Raw genomic sequence first — 16,786 nt, forward strand, 5'->3', positions numbered from 1 at the left:
TGACTCATTTCTGTCGTTTTTAACATTTGCTTGAATGTGAGTCGTGTGGCAAGATCAGAGATACGACTTAAATATTAAAAACCGCGTCGTCTTTATGTGACAACGTTTAAAATCATTTAATGCTATAGTTTTTGTTCTTAAATGCAATGTGTTAATAAATTGCTTAATGCTCCCAGATAACACGTGAGATGTCTATTTTAGATCTTTTCATCTGGAAAGCATCACAATTTAATTAACATCTACTAAACATCTTAAAAGGACCAGATTTATCATAAACATCTCAAAGACATCTGCTGAATGTCTTATTGACATCTGAGAGGAAACGTCTCATAGACGTAAATACGTCTTCTAGGCATAAACACGCACATCATATAGACATCTCTGAGATGTCTATTTTAGATCTTTTCATCTGAAAAGCATCACAATTTAATTAACATCTGCTAAACATCTTAAAATGACCAGAATTATCATAAACGTCTCAAAGACACCTGCTGAATGTCTTATTGGCATCTGAGGGGAAACATCTTATAGATGTATTGTAGTTGAGCAAACAACGTAAAAAATACATCTTCCAGAGGTAAACACACACATCAAACAGACATCTGGGTGACATCTCCGAGATGTCTATTTTAGATAGTTTTATCTGGAAAGCATCACAATTGAATTAACATCTGCAAAACATCTTAAAATGACCAGATTTATCATAAACGTATCTAAAAGACATCTGCTGAACGTCTTATTGACATCTGAGTGTAAACGTCTTATTGACGTATTGCAGATGAGCAAACAATGTAAAAAATACGTCTTCCAGAGGTAAACACACACATCAAATAGACATCTGGGTGACATCTCAGAGATGTCTGTTTTAGATAATTCAATTGCGATGCTTTCCAGATGAAACTAACATCTGCTAAACATCTTAAAATGACCAGATTTACCATAAACATCTCAAAGACATCTACTGAACGTCTTATTGGCATCTGAGGGGAAACATCTTATAGATGTATTGCAGTTGAGCAAACAACGTAAAAAATACATCTTCCAGAGGTAAACACACACATCAAATAGACGTCTGGGTGACATCTCAGAGATGTCTGTTTTAGATAGTTTCATCTGGAAAGCATCACAATTGAATTAACATCTGCTAAACATCTTAAAAAGATCAGATTTACCATAAACATCTCAAAGACATCTGCTGAATGTTTTACTGACATCCAAGAGGAAACGTCTAATAGACGTATTGCAGATGAGCAATCAGCGTAACAAATACGTCTTCCAAACGTAAACACACACATCAAATAGACGTCTGGGTGATGTACATGTGCTATCAGTGTACAGTTGTAAAATCATAATAAACCCTGATAGCACACGCACCTCACCCAGACGTCTATTTGATGTGTGTGTTTATGTCTGGGGGGGGGGGTTCTGATTTAATTATACATTTAAGGTTGCATACTTTAAGACATGCACACGTAACATGTATTACATTCCAAATTAGGTTTAAGAAATAACAATGAATATTTTTTCACGCATTTGTTCATCTTGTTTTGTTAATTTATACCTACAATATTGTTCATTGTTAGTTCATGTTAGTTCTTAATACTGTTACATTACTAATTTTTAATATTAAACTGTACTAGTGTATGTAGAAATTGACATATAGGCCTACCATGATTAAAAACGGTGTAAAAATATTGTTCATTCTTCATGTTAATTAACTGTGTAATGTTAATGTATACACACAACCTTATTGTAACGAGTTACCGATACATTTAATTAAAAACAATACTTTCATGGATAGACTACCTAAATGTAAATATTATCATGCACTTTCTCAACTACTCCTAAACTAACTTTTCTTCACTAAATAGTAAAAAACTCTTTCTCTGGCTCTTCACTGGTGACTGAAATCTCAGTACAAAAGAAAGCATGTATTTATTTGTTGCTTATAAATCACTCCATGTTGCTATAATTCGTAATCATTATAGGGCTTAATTGAACTTTTTCTAGGTTCAAACAGTGCATTTGTGAGTAGGGTTGCTGGTTAAGTTTAGATAAGGGGTTTGGGTAAGGGTATAATATTAATAAGTATGTCCTTAACGCCTCGTGCGTGGAACTCGCGCTTACTTCTGCATTAGACATCCAGGAATTTGCACGTGATGAAGTCATCCGAGTTTATGCGAACAACATCGTGCGAGACCATACGAAATAGCCAACTCGTAAATTATGTACGACTTTTCATGAGATCAGGTTGGTTTGCTACAGTATCTGGGAATGATTATGAGATGTGCTAAAAGGGATAGTTCACCCAAAAATAAAACTTGTCAACATTTACGTATCGTCATGTTGTTCCAAACCGGAATGGTTCATCTATTGTACACAAAAGGAATTCACTTTCATTGGATGGAGAAAAAGATGAAAGTGAAGTGAATGTATTCCACGGACGAATGCAAGTCATACAGGTTTAGAACGACATGAGGGGAAGTAAATTACAACGTTTTCCCTTTAAAACGGGGGCCGTTCACACACACACGATGCTGCGTTCAAAAACAGCTGGATGGAGCGCAATAGAAATTAACAGAACGCTGGTCTTGACACAGTTTTCAAAATTGAACACAAAGCAATGCTTAAAACAGCTAAATGATGGTGGCGGATAATACCAAGTTACCACAGCTTTACAGTTGTTAATTGCAGAAACTATGATATTTTGATGGAAACAGTTACCATAGTGAACTTGTTAACTGATGATCCGTTAAACTAGTAAATAATCTGGTGAACTGTTTAAAAGTTTGCCCCTGCTGGTAGATACTGTAACTACACCACTGAGGCAAAAAGCAGCTTTCTCCATTCAAGTGTTTTAAATAATTTGCAAGAAGCATAGAAATCACAAATCATCTGTTTTACTAAAGTAACTGTTTTTGAAAGCTCGTAAAAGCTTGACTTTTTCCCAAGGTCTTGGGACTGTGCGTGTTCTTGTGGTGCCATCAGCCAATCAGTGTTGTCATGACATCATTGTCCTGCGGCTCCAAAAAAGCAAAACACAACAAAATTCAAGCTTAAAAGAAAATGTTTTATGCATTATAATTTTTGCTGTTGCTATGATACATTACGAATACTGAACATTTCTAATCAGCTGTCTGGGTAAACAACACAACTAGCCTTTTGAGAAGTTTGATGTGGTGTACATTCTATACAGATGGTAATGAGGATGCACATAGACTCCATTTATGAGAGCGAACCTATCCGATGCTAATCATCAGATAGAATCTCCTCGGTCCTTTCTTTGGATGTTTTCATGGCTTTCTCCAGCTCCTTCATCACAGGTAGAGATCCCTCATACTTGTTGGTTTCAATTGATTTGAGCTTCTCCTGGTACTCCTCTGGAAGCCCATTCTGTTCTGCTCCCATCACAATAACCTGCAACACCAGTAAAGAGACGAGTTTCCTTTCTTGTCAATTTAATGACTATTCTCCATTGTGTTCTTTATGATATTTCTCTGATTTGAATTATACAGAGTTTTTCAGCAGAGAACACGATCAGCATAGATTCTGGTCCATATTACTGCTAATTCTAGGTAATAACTGCACACTTAGAGGGGAATTCAATCTGTACTCAGTTATACAGCAATAATAGACTGGTGTGGAAAAAAAATACTTTAAGTTTAAACAGAAAAATGGGTTAAAAATGTGTGTAAACAAGGTCCACATTTTGTTCATGTTTTTGTTTAGATGGCCTAGAAAACTTTAGAAAACACATCTTATCACGTGGCTTGTTGAGCGCATTACCGCACAACAACACGCGCCCCACCAAGAGCAAGAACCATATAGGGGGCCTGGGAAGCTCAGTGGTAAAATACGCTGGCTACCACCCCTGGAGTTCGCTAGTTCGAATCCCAGGGCGTGCTGAGTGACTCCCGCTAGGTCTCCTAAGCAACCAAATTGGCCCGGTTGCTAGGGAGGGTAGAGTCACATGGGGTAACCTCCTCGTGGTCGCTATAATGTGGTTCGTTCTCAGTGGGGTGCATGGTGAGTTGAGCGCGGATGCCACAGTGGATGGCGTGAAGCCTCCACGCGCTATGTCTCCGTGGCAACACGCTCAACAAGCTACATGATAAGATGCACGGGTTGACGGTCTCAGACGCGGAGGCAACTGGGATTCGTCCTCCGCCACCCGGATTGAGGCAAATCACTACGCCACCGTGAGGACTTAGAGCGCATTGGGAATTGGGCATTCCAAATTGGGTGAAAAAGGGAAAAAAATAAATAAATAAAATATCAATATCATGAATTTTTGACTCAAGAATATCGAGAAGTTTTCTCAGGGTTACGCCACGTTACATTCACGTCATGACCTGAACAAAATGTGCCTTTTCATAAAAATGTCAAAATATCAGATTTGTTTTTATAAACTTCACACACAGTCATTAGGGTCTAAAGGGGTCTTCTCTATTTTCTTTTATTTTTATTTATTTTTTTGTAAAACATAAAATGGCAACCTACTGTACTGACATAAGTTTTTCAAATATTAATTATATTTTAAATTACACCACATGACATATTTTACTTAAGGCACAAGAAAAAATATCAAATCGTCATGTTCAAGTAATTGTTTTGTGAATTGCATTTGTCTTTTTTAAGTTTAAAAGATGTGGACAAATAAATGAGCGTTGTGTCATTGACCCTTAAAGCATTTTATTATATTTAAGTTCCTAATAAAGTTACCAGACAACAGCAACTTTGGCAAATTTTATTCACTCACCATTGGCAATTTTTACTTGCTTGGTGTGTGTTTATTATGGGCCCCAATGTATAGATTTTTTTTTTTTATCAGAATTTTTGTACAGATCATTTTACTGACATAGCTAAGAAAATGCAAAGCACAACCGGAGTATGTGCACACAACTAGAGAACATTATGTTTCCATGCATACGCTGCAAATGCTCAGAACAGCAAAGAATAGTGCAAAGTGCTTTACACACAAAGCCAGAACAAGTAGCCACAATTATGTTCAGCTTTTAAACAAAATAAAGGGAAACATGCAAGGAAAAGTCCAGAAGTGCAGGTTGCCTGATTTGTAAACTGATTCGTATTCTTTTATACCAATTGGCAGAGCTTCTTGCATTGTAATTATTACAAAAATGATTATAGAAAACATATTTCAGATGCATTGGTTTAATGTGGTTCTTGTTTTAAAGGGCAGCATCACACTGACCCAATGCTGGCGGTGCTCTATTGTGTGTCTAAAACAAAGCGAGCAGGGCAAACGCCAGAAAACAAGGTCCTTTTCTCGCAGCTCAAAATAACAAACTCATTTTGTTTTGATGAAGGATATCAGATTACTCTGTTTGGAGAAGCATTTGTTTTATTTTTAATATCTTGAGCCACAATAGATGCAATATGGAACCAGACATTTAATTAGTTTGGGGTAAAGTTGTCATAATAAACACACAATTTGTTTTTCATTGTCAGCTAAATTATAATCTAGGGCGGTACTATAAAATCACAGATATGGGGGTACACGTCCTGTTGGTGGTGGTTTATCAATTCCCAGTTGATAATACATTTCCACTTTCTAATATTTCTTTCACCATGAAAGCTAACACCAAACTGCTTACACTATTGATGTTCTCATGTGCATTAAAGATGCTAAAATGTTACTATGGTTATCGCCATGTCAACCACTGCAATTTCAGGAGTGACTCCTGTATTACGCACACACACAGAACAAGACTTTAGGGTAATTACTCTTGCATTAAATGTAGTTGTCATCAGATAGAATCGTAACATTTTTTGCAAAGTGTACATGGCCTTTGTGATTTGTTAAAGTACGAGAATTGTACCTGTAGATACTGTGGTGAAGGTGGTGCATACACACAGCTGTTCATGATATATGTCCGACAGTTGAGATCCAGGCCACTGGAAGAGACGGACACCTCTGTTGGACTATATGTGCCCATCATAACGTTTTCCTGACTGCCAACACAGAGCAACATTCATCAGATATGTACACCTCCTTCCAAGACTTTCCACAACTGTCAATCATGTGTGAGCAACTTTTTTGCATAATGATCTCTCATAATGTGTGTGTGTGTGTGTGTATGTGTCCTGTCTAAAAGCTCCTACCTGTCCAAAGACTCAAGGTCAGACATATTCATCCTCCACACCACCCCCCACACCTCATCACCTGGACTGTGCTCAATGGTTGCAACACCTCCATGCCAGCGCAGACTCAAAAGGCCTTTGTGGTTCCCGAACACCAGTTTATAGTCCTATAATGTATAATGTTTTTTTATTTTTTATTATGATGGATTTTAATTTATTTTAGTTATTTATATTGTCTTATTTATGATCGGATATAAATGTCAAGTCAGTGTGAATGTGTACGCACCATGAGTCCAAGACAAATTACCCTTTGGTGACTAAAGTGTATTTCCTCTATAGAAGTGCAGGAGTTACAGATGGGTGGATGGATGAGTAGATGGGTGGGTAGATGGATGGATGGATGGATGGATGGATGGATAGATGGATGGGACGATAGATGGATGGATGAATGGATAGAACAATGGATGGATGTATGGATGAATGGATAGAACAATGGATGGATGGATGGATAGATGGATGGGACGATGGATGGATGGATGAATGGATAGAACAATGGGTGGGCAGATGGATGGATGAATAGAATGATGGGTGGATGGTTGGATAGATTGGTATATGGATGGATAGATGGATAGGTGAGTGGATGGATAGATCGTTGGATGGATGATGGATGGATAGAACGATGGATAGATAGATCAGTGTATGGATGGATATAATGGTGGGTGGATGGCTGGATTGATCGATGGGTGGATGGTGGTTGGATGGATGGATAGATGGTGGATAGATAGAACAGTGGGTGGATCGATGAATGATGATGGATAGGGGGGTAGATGGATGGATGGATAGATAGGTAAGTAGGTGGGAGGGTGGATGGATTGATAGATTGGTGTATGGATGGTTCGGTAAGTGGGTGGGAGGGTGGATGCATGGATGGATAGATAGGTGGGTGGGTGGATGGTCGGATGGATAGAATGATGGATGGATGGATGGATAGAACAGTGGGTGGATGGATGGATGGATAGAACGGTGGGTGGATGGATAGATTAGTGTATGGATGGATAGGTGGGTGGATGATTTTTAGAATGATGAAAGAAAGAAAGAAAGAGAGCGAGAGAGAGAAAAAAATATCATACCTTGAGTCTAGCCACACAGTAAATAGTCGCTGATGGATTCTTTAGCTGCAGTCGCTCTTTTAGCAGGTTACTGCCGTAAGCGAAGTACAGGAAGGTGGATCCGTTCTCCTGATCTGTTCTGTTCTTCATGTCTGAGGCTTCAGTGGGCAGAGGGACTAGGAGGATGAGGATGAGGATGAGGATGAGAAGAGGAGGGACAGGGTGAGGAAATGGAAGAGGGAAAAACTGCTGTGGAATGACAGTCAGCAGGCCAGCAGAGCGAATGGCCTGACCGAGATGGAAAACATCTCTTTTAGAGAGCATTCACCAACACTCAGTTCTCATGCAAATCAATTGTGCTCCACACCGGCCTGCATTCATCTGACACACTAGAACATCTGTGAGCAGGAACTTTCCAATGCCACCTGTCCCTCTAGTGGAAGTAGCAGTGACAGCCACTGGCGAACCATTTATAGCATGGTTAAATTCGCCTAAATAAAGTGATTTTACTCCGCATCATAGTGCCAGATATATCGTGGTTTTACACAGACGTTTAATGCTGTACAGAGGAATCACAATCGCTCGAATATTCTTGATTATTACGAAATTAAGATAATGCATGAGCTTTTACCTGTTTAGACCGAAGCTCCATTCTAAATCTCTTATATCTCATTTCTGGCATGCTCAGATGTAAAACTGAATGGTTTCAAATGTAAATTTCCAGCGATGACACGCTGCATATTCTAAATGACAGCTATCTAGAAACGGTAGCAGAATATATTTCAGCACGAAACAGAAAAAATTAATAGAAAAGGATTGAAACCAAGAACTGAAATGCTCAATTTAGCTTCACTGTCTGTTTCACCACCACACGCAAACAAGCTCGGGCATGACGTCACCCTTCTGGGCGGGGCCTATCTCAGGGCCCGAGAGGTGGCCCCCAAGTGATATATATATAAATGATTAAAATTCTTTATCGTATCCCAGCTTTATATGTAGTCAACAATAAGTAAGCCATTCCTAGACTGATTCCACTAAAAAGAGTAAACATAACATTCGCTATTATTAGACCTTAAAACAAGTGCCTCTTTTCAGAGACATTTTAATTTAATTTAATTTTTTTGTAATTTACTCTTCCACAATCACTTTCTCACACTCTGTAGGTCCATACAATGCAAGTCAATGGTGACCAAAATGTTGACGCTCCAAAAAGCACATAAAGGCAGCATAAAATTAATCCATAAAGCTCCAGTTGTTTCATCCATGTTTTCTGAAGTGATATGATAGGTGTGGGTGAGAAAAAGATAAATATTAAAGACCTTTTATACAATAAGTCTCCAGCTTTCACCAGCCCGACCAGTAGGTGATATGCTCGAAGAATGGAAATTGGCAAAAAAAAAACAATAAAACAATAAAAGTGAAAGTGGAGATTTATTTTAAAAAATCTGTTTCTCACCCACACTTATCATATCACTTCTAAATACATGGATTAAAACGCTGGAGTCGTCTGGATTACTTTTATGCTGCATTTATGTGCTTTTTGGACCTGCAAAGTTTTGGCACCCATTCACTTGAATTGTGTTGTCCTACAGAGCTGAAATATTCTTCTAAAAATCTTAATTTGTGTTCAGCAGATTAAAGAAAGTCATACACATCTGGGATGGCACGAGGGAGAGAAAACGATGAGAGAATTTTAATTTTGGGGTGAACTATCCCTTTAAGGAAGCTTTTATTGAGCAGCTGATGAGGATTTCACAAATCACTTAAACATAGATAAGAGTAGTGTGTGTGTGTGCGTGTGAGAGTGTGACTGTGTGTGTGTGTGTGTGTGTGTGTGTGTGTGTGTGTGTGTGTGTGTGTGTGTGTGTGTGTGTGTGTACATGTTTATGCTACACTGTGGGGTCCCCACAAGGATAGTAAAACCTGAGATCACCTACATTGTTGGACCCAACCAGCTTATTAAACAAACAAAACAATGTTTTTTTTGAAAATGTAAAAAGGTTTCTGTGAGGTTTAGGGGATAGAAATTATCGTTAGATCTGTTTCAAATCCTTAAAATGCATGGAAGTCTATGGAGAGTCCCCACAATAATATAAAACGTGTGTGTGTGTGTGTGTGTGTGTGTGTGTGTGTGTGTGTGTGTGTGTGTGTGTGTGTGTGTGTGTGCGTGCGTGCGTGCGTGAGTGAGTGAGTGAGTGAGTGAGTGAGTGTGTGTGAGTGAGTGTGTGAGTGAGTGAGTGTGTGTGTGTGAGAGTGTGTGTGTGTGTGTGTGTATGTGTGTGTGTGTGTGTGTGTGTGTGTTTGTTTATAGCTTTTATCCGTTGGGTCATTCCTGTTCTGCAGTACCTTTTGAACTCTGTACCTTATAAAATCAGTAAACTTGTGTTGCCATTTAAGTGAGTACTTCTATAAAAGGGTCAACCAGATTTCAAACACTTCAACTTTATTAATTATATCTATATTATTTACACAGGAGCAAGAAAATAAACAGAATGGAAATGAAGTGCAATGGTTAGATGTTGATGTTTTAGAGTGACACAATCAGGTAAGAGCACCAAACATCACACAAATACATTGCTAATACTTACTAATGTTTGTGCTGTTGTCTTCCTACCAGAAATGATGTCACCTCCTGGAGGATGAGGTCATTGAGAAACTGGCTTTTCTTAGTTCAAGTGACATTACAAAAGACTGACAGAATGGAAAGTGATATTGAGGACACAGGAAAACCTTCTGTATATTTCCATATAAGAAATCAGTAGCTACCAATTAAAACACTATTCCCAAGAAACATTTTGATTAGAGAGGAAAAAACGTCTGTAATATTTCTTAAGAAGTTTAGAGGTTTAGAGCACCCAGAGACACCAAAGTAGTAAAAATGATTTCAAATGTACCCTTACGTTCACTTAATTCTGATATTGTGTGTACAGTAAATATATATAGAGAGACATGCGTAGTATGACCCTTTTCCACTGAATATGACAAAGCTCAGCAGTTCATAAACAATGGAGTATGCATGCTTCATTCACAAACAGTTGAATACTGTAGTTTAATTAGATATGAAGTGAATTATCACCCACCTGATGAACAGAGAAGGAAAACTCCAGCTGTGATCAGCATGACGCTGAAGATGCAGGTCTGTCTGAAGGACATTGTGTGTGTGTCTCAGGATTAAAGTTGTGCTCTGTTAATGGAGAAAAGGCGAAAGGGAGAACATCTAAACCCAGGGGGAGTGTATCCCATCCCATTTGGTCTCATCAGTCACCAATCAATGCTTTTCTTGGGGCGTGAATGTACGTACGTCAATGTAAATGCACAGAGTTTGATGCTATGTGTGTTCAAGCAAAAGAAAAATCCATTTATGCTATTTTATATGATTTTACACATTTTGAGTGTCCCTACAGGAGCTTCTATAAACCAGACGTGATGTTATGGTAGGTTTTTAACATAGATAGGTAATAGATAACGTATTCTTCATCTACTAATGAACATTTTACAGATTATTTGTATTTATGCCACATTTTTTTAAATACTGTTTATACACACCTGTTTTTCTTTTTTTGTTTTTTTTGCAATAGCCTATTACAATCTTTACAAAACGCTTTCCAAGGTAAGAACTTTATTGAACTTTAAGTGGACAAGGTACTGTTTTCATTTAAGACGTTTAGTTAACAAACACATCTAATGGCATTGTATATCTAAGGATTGGAGTATATGACCTGTCACATGTTTTCCCCTCTAAACTCTGGGATGAACATATGCTGCTTGGATATGCATTTGAACTATAAATGCCAACAGATGGCAGTGTGAGACAAAACAGTGTCACAAAAAGAATGGTTAATTGCTTTAGAGTTAATCATAACCACTTGGAAGGCTATAAGAAAGATTTTCGATCAGTTTTGAATGGTAAAATTTGTTTAATTATGTATAACAGATGTTTAAATTGTGTTGTGTTAATTTGATGTTTATTGTAAATTGGTATATGTCTCATCACTGTCACGACTGCTATGTTGATCGGAACTGCACCCAAGAATTTCACACACCATTGCACTTGTGTATATGGCTGTGTGACAATAAAGTGATTTGATTTGATTTGATTTGATAAAAACATTGATATAAGCTGAATTTACCATGCATCTCCTTTGCTACTAAGTGCTTTACCACTTTTCATACTATCCAGCTTTAGAATAGCCACTGTGAACAGTATTTCCATGCACTTGTATGAATTGAGGCTCAAACTAACAGAACTTTAACAATGATCATCCCAGCCTCTCTTCATGTTATTACTTCTAGCATTTCAGCCACAGTTAGCACACGTACACTGACCAATGGCAACTGCTGGTTTACAATGCCAGTTCCAATCCGATAGGCTGGCATAACGCAACTTGTGGTCGTCGGGGAATGTACCCGTACTGGGCTGAGCTACACTGGATTTGACAAAGTTTAGCAGGCTATGTGAACTGGCCTGTACTTGTTCCTTCTGGATGAAAAGATACTCTGATTGCAAAGTCTACACACAATCTGTACAAGTCATTATGATTACAGCCTAATGTTTCACAGACAACTACATGTCCATTGGCTCTCTTGTGGTGGTTACTAGGATGAATCAGTCATGGTAGTCTTTCACATAGCACGACTTAGTTTCCCACGAGGATGGAGCCAATCTACAGCAATAAACTAACTTAATTACCTTTACAGATTTTCCTAAATGTGTTGAATGACTCAACTGTTCTGTTATGTGATGCACACAGTGATATGTAGACTATCAGATCCCTACTGTTGTTTAGATTTGGCTCTTTATGTCTCTAAAAGTGACAGTGTATTAAAATAAAAGTAGACTCCGTGGTGTGTTAATGCAGCAAGTAAAAGCAGTCTACAGTTTACTGTTGTGTAACTAGGGTTGCCAACTGTCTGCTATTAGCAGGGGACGTTCCATATTTTGGCCGAAACGAAGACATGCCCTATGGGGCGCCTATTATCCTGTATTTAAGCGGCGAATTGCTGGAGTGGATGTGTGTTTTCAGTACAGTTCGGTACAGTACAGGTCACGGGGTCCTCGCAGCAGTGGCGGCAACATGTCAGAGCGTGTTAAGTCATTTACTGTGCAAGAGATTTAACACTTCTTTCCAGTCACTTCCACTCTGAGCCGCCTGGATTGTGTTTGCACAGAACAGAGGAACGGTTCACATTAAGCTGCTTTTTTATATGAACATTAGTGCCAAAGACATTATTTTGAAATGATGACATAAAAAGTAATCTCATAATTATGATTTAATATCTCATAACAGATTTATTTCATAATTTTGAAAATTATTCATTTACATCTCATAATTACGACTTACCAAAGTCATTTAAGTGGTGGAAATGGGCTTCCGTACACATTTCTCACATTCAGATCTCAGAAATTCATATCTTAAACAAACTAGGCCAAAGGTCAAGCAAAACTGGCTTATGTACTTGCGGCACCCAGTGGTCATCGTATTTATTAAGAAGTGAACATTGGCCAAGATTAATGAATAAAATGTTCAAATTCAAGAAATCAAGAATTCTGGAAAATTTGAAAGTCAGCCGTCTAGTTGTGCAGACATTGAAATCACGTTCTTGCGTTACTGCAAATGTCTGTGTCATTAAGCTGGAGGTTTTCAAAATATGTCGACAATTTAACTAACCTGAACTAACTTGCTCAGCAATATTCTCTTGAAACTGTTTCTCCGGAATATCAGGTCTGAAAAGCACATTTTTATGCTAATGTCTGCTGTAGTGCCGCTGAGAATGCAACTTGTGCTTGTGTTGCCTTATAAATTGAACTTTGATGTATTTTGGCACATACTTGTGCATGGTATGTTTAGTGGCCTTAAAAGCACAAGATGTTTGTGCACCTCTTGTCGAGTGGCGTCATGCTGAATTCCCCAGCTGTTTAAAAAAAAAACTCTGTTCTAGAATTATTAGTACCTTTAGGCGTTTTGTTCATCTGCTCCCAGCGGTTCTGACCAGTGAATCTGCTGAGATATCAAATAAACGTGCGACTTGTATTTGTCCCAGGTCACTTTTGGGTGTTCTACCAGTGGGATACATGACAAACAAGTTTGTGTGCAGTTATACAGCTGTGTTACTTGCTGTGATGCCTCATATCTGCCCAGCGTGAACTTTAATGAAGAAACCCATCAGTCCCACTGGCTGGAGGCCAATTGCTTAAGTTGTCCTGATCGGATTTAGACACTCACTATCCAGAACAGCCGGTGAGACCTCACCAAGCACTTCCTAACCCTAACCCTGTTCAGGATGTCAAAGTGAATGCTGCTTTCATCAGTGAAAGCAAAATAAAAAAAAAAAGCTAAACTAAACTTTACTAAGATAATAATAGAACATTTTTCACATCAACCTAGCAGTCTTTAAAAAAGGTAAGAATTTACAGAAGCTTCCCAGCAAGTCTCTCCATACAGGGTTAAAGGTAAATCACAGGTTTGAGGTTCACGGAGGTCAAGAGAGCTTTAGGTGTATGTCACCTTTCTGACCCGTGTCGCCCTGATGGGGTCATGACATATGGGTGTTTATTTACAGAGGGAAAGCCACTGGTTTCTAAGGGTTACATGTGTTAAAAAAAAATAAAAACTGAGTGTAAGTAAATGAACAGAGGATGCTGGGAAACTTGTAAAATTGTGAAGGATAGTCAGGTGAAAGTTCTAGCATGAAGGTCCCAGCAAATACTGGATGGTCAACTTCACCAAAGTTGAACTTAAAACATGCAAGCGCTTCCTTTACACTAATATATTCAGTTACGTCATCAGTGTTACATGCAGTAAGCGTTTTGGTCATTTATTATCTGAAGGTCTTTAGATTATGGAAGGCCAATTTATATTTTAAGGTTCCCAGCGTTGCACATCATAACTGCATTTTCACTAGTAAAAATTCCAATTACAGAGCTCTAGAATTGAATTGTGACTAGTAAAGATTCTAATTACAAAGTTCTAGAATTGAATTGTCACTAGTAAAAATTCTAATTATAGAGCTCTAGAATTGAATTGTGACTAGTAAAAATTCCAATTACAGAGCTCTAGAATTGAATTGTCACTAGTAAAAATTCTAATTATAGAGCTCTAGAATTGAATTGTGACTAGTAAAGATTCTAATTACAAAGTTCTAGAATTGAATTGTCACTAGTAAAAATTCTAATTATAGAGCTCTAGAATTGAATTTTCACTAGTGACAATTCTAATTACAAAGCTCTAGAATTGAATTTTCACTAGTAAAAATTCTAATTATAGAGCTCAGAATTTTATTGTCACTAGTAACAATTCTAATTACAAAGCTCTAGAATTGAATTGTCACTAGTAAAAAATTTAATTACAGAGCTCTAGAATTGAATTGTCAGTAGTAAAAATTCTAATTATAGAGCTCTAGAATTGAATTGTCACTAGTAAAAATTCTAATTACAGAGCTCTAGAATTGAATTGTGACTAGTAAAAATTCCAATTACAGAGCTCTAGAATTGAATTGTCACTAGTAAAAATTCTAATTATAGAGCTCTAGAATTGAATTGTGACTAGTAAAGATTCTAATTACAAAGTTCTAGAATTGAATTGTCACTAGTAAAAATTCTAATTATAGAGCTCTAGAATTGAATTGTGACTAGTAAAAATTCCAATTACAGAGCTCTAGAATTGAATTGTCACTAGTAAAAATTCTAATTATAGAGCTCTAGAATTGAATTGTGACTAGTAAAGATTCTAATTACAAAGTTCTAGAATTGAATTGTCACTAGTAAAAATTCTAATTATAGAGCTCTAGAATTGAATTTTCACTAGTGACAATTCTAATTACAAAGCTCTAGAATTGAATTTTCACTAGTAAAAATTCTAATTATAGAGCTCAGAATTTTATTGTCACTAGTAACAATTCTAATTACAAAGCTCTAGAATTGAATTGTCACTAGTAAAAAATTTAATTACAGAGCTCTAGAATTGAATTGTCAGTAGTAAAAATTCTAATTATAGAGCTCTAGAATTGAATTGTCACTAGTAAAAATTCTAATTACAGAGCTCTAGAATTTAATTGTCAGTAGTAAAAATTCAAATTTCACAGCTCTAGAATTGAACTCTCACTAGTAAAAATACTAATTAAAGAGCTATAGAATTGAATTGTCACTAGTAAAAATACTAATTAAAGAGCTATAGAATTGAATTGTCACTAGTAAAAATTCTAATTAAAGACCTATAGAATTGAATTGTCACTAGTAAAAATACTAATTAAAGAGCTATAGAATTGAATTGTCACTAGTAAAAATTCTAATTAAAGACCTATAGAATTGAATTGTCACTAGTAAAAATACTAATTAAAGAGCTATAGAATTGAATTGTCACTAGTAAAAATACTAATTAAAGAGCTATAGAATTGAATTGTCACTAGTAAAAATTCTAATTAAAGACCTATAGAATTGAATTGTCACTAGTAAAAATACTAATTAAAGAGCTATAGAATTGAATTGTCACTAGTAAAAATTCTAATTAAAGACCTATAGAATTGAATTGTCACTAGTAAAAATACTAATTAAAGAGCTATAGAATTGAATTGTCACTAGTAAAAATACTAATTAAAGAGCTATATAATTGAATTGTCACTAGTAAAAATTCTAATTAAAGACCTATAGAATTGAATTGTCACTAGTAAAAATTCCAATTACAGAGCTCTAGAATTGAATTGTCACTAATAAAATTCTAAACACAGAGCTCTAGAATTGATATGTCACTAGTAAAAATTACCGGTAAACTCCTGAATAGAAACAGTCCAGTATCTCATACCAGTCATCGCTTGATAAAATTCTAGCCCAACGGTTGAAAAAATGGAGGGGAAAAAACAGCTTTCTCAACAAAAAAAATAAAATAAAAATTATAGTATTCTTGCATCTATTTGTGGATTTGTACACATGTGATTTCTTGGACAGTAAAACTTTTTTTTATGTTTTTGATCGAATCCACTGAGTGAATGATTCACTCATAAAAGACACTCACTGGTTGCCCCCATTCAAGTTTTGCTTTGTCCTGTTTCTATGGGGTAGTAGCCTATAAAAGAGACAATGAGTGAATCAGTGAATGAATCTGAGCGAGTCTTTTTGCCGTATGGAATCAAAAGATTCAACTGACCCTTCGCATAGCCCCGCCTTAAATGTGCCTTAAATGACAGCCTATTGGAGTAATGTGTGTTTGAGTACTTTTAAGCAGGATTTTATCAAAATAATCAACAAACTGTAAAACATGTTGTTGCCGGGTAATTTGTAACAGTGACACGAGTTACCCAGTGTTTTTCTTTCTTTTTTCCAAAATAATCTTTAAATAAATCTGGAGTAGAGCATGATTTGGATTAAACCGTGTCAGCCCTCATTCCCAAACGAACATATTGCATCTGCAACAACACCTACATTTCCTCCAAGGTCAATTAAAGCTAATAAATGAACTTTAATTAATTTATGTATTGATTCAAGTCAGATGTAAAAGCGATAGTAAATAAAGAGTTCACAGCATCAAAATGAGTGTGTTACAGTGGCGGAGCCAGGATTCTTTCACTGGGGTGGCCGGGCA

The 16,786-nt window shown here is 36.8% G+C and overlaps 2 protein-coding genes across 5 annotated transcripts in view; one reads left to right on the top strand and one right to left on the bottom strand.

Moving 5' to 3' along the window:
* Nucleotides 1-16,786, top strand: part of LOC127453218 (E3 ubiquitin-protein ligase znrf2-like) — a 425,349-nt gene that overhangs the window by 83,229 nt on the left and 325,334 nt on the right. The window lies entirely within an intron of this gene.
* On the bottom strand, nucleotides 3,050-10,448 carry LOC127453208 (gamma-glutamylcyclotransferase-like). 3 transcript variants are annotated; one of them, XM_051719448.1, is made up of 5 exons: nucleotides 10,292-10,448; nucleotides 7,233-7,387; nucleotides 6,124-6,269; nucleotides 5,841-5,973; nucleotides 3,050-3,417 (listed from the first exon to the last, which is right to left on the bottom strand). In XM_051719448.1, the coding sequence occupies exons 1-5, from the start codon at nucleotides 10,362-10,364 to the stop codon at nucleotides 3,250-3,252; spliced, it is 675 nt and encodes a 224-aa protein (XP_051575408.1). In that variant the 5' UTR covers nucleotides 10,365-10,448; the 3' UTR covers nucleotides 3,050-3,249. The 3 variants fall into 3 exon arrangements, with proteins under 3 accessions (XP_051575408.1, XP_051575407.1, XP_051575409.1); XM_051719447.1 differs by lacking the exon at nucleotides 10,292-10,448 and adding an exon at nucleotides 7,843-8,073 and having other exon boundaries at nucleotides 7,233-7,499; XM_051719449.1 differs by lacking the exon at nucleotides 10,292-10,448 and adding an exon at nucleotides 7,843-8,064.

Source organism: Myxocyprinus asiaticus, chromosome 15 (genome assembly GCF_019703515.2).
Source record: "Myxocyprinus asiaticus isolate MX2 ecotype Aquarium Trade chromosome 15, UBuf_Myxa_2, whole genome shotgun sequence".
Lineage (NCBI taxonomy): Eukaryota > Metazoa > Chordata > Actinopteri > Cypriniformes > Catostomidae > Myxocyprinus > Myxocyprinus asiaticus.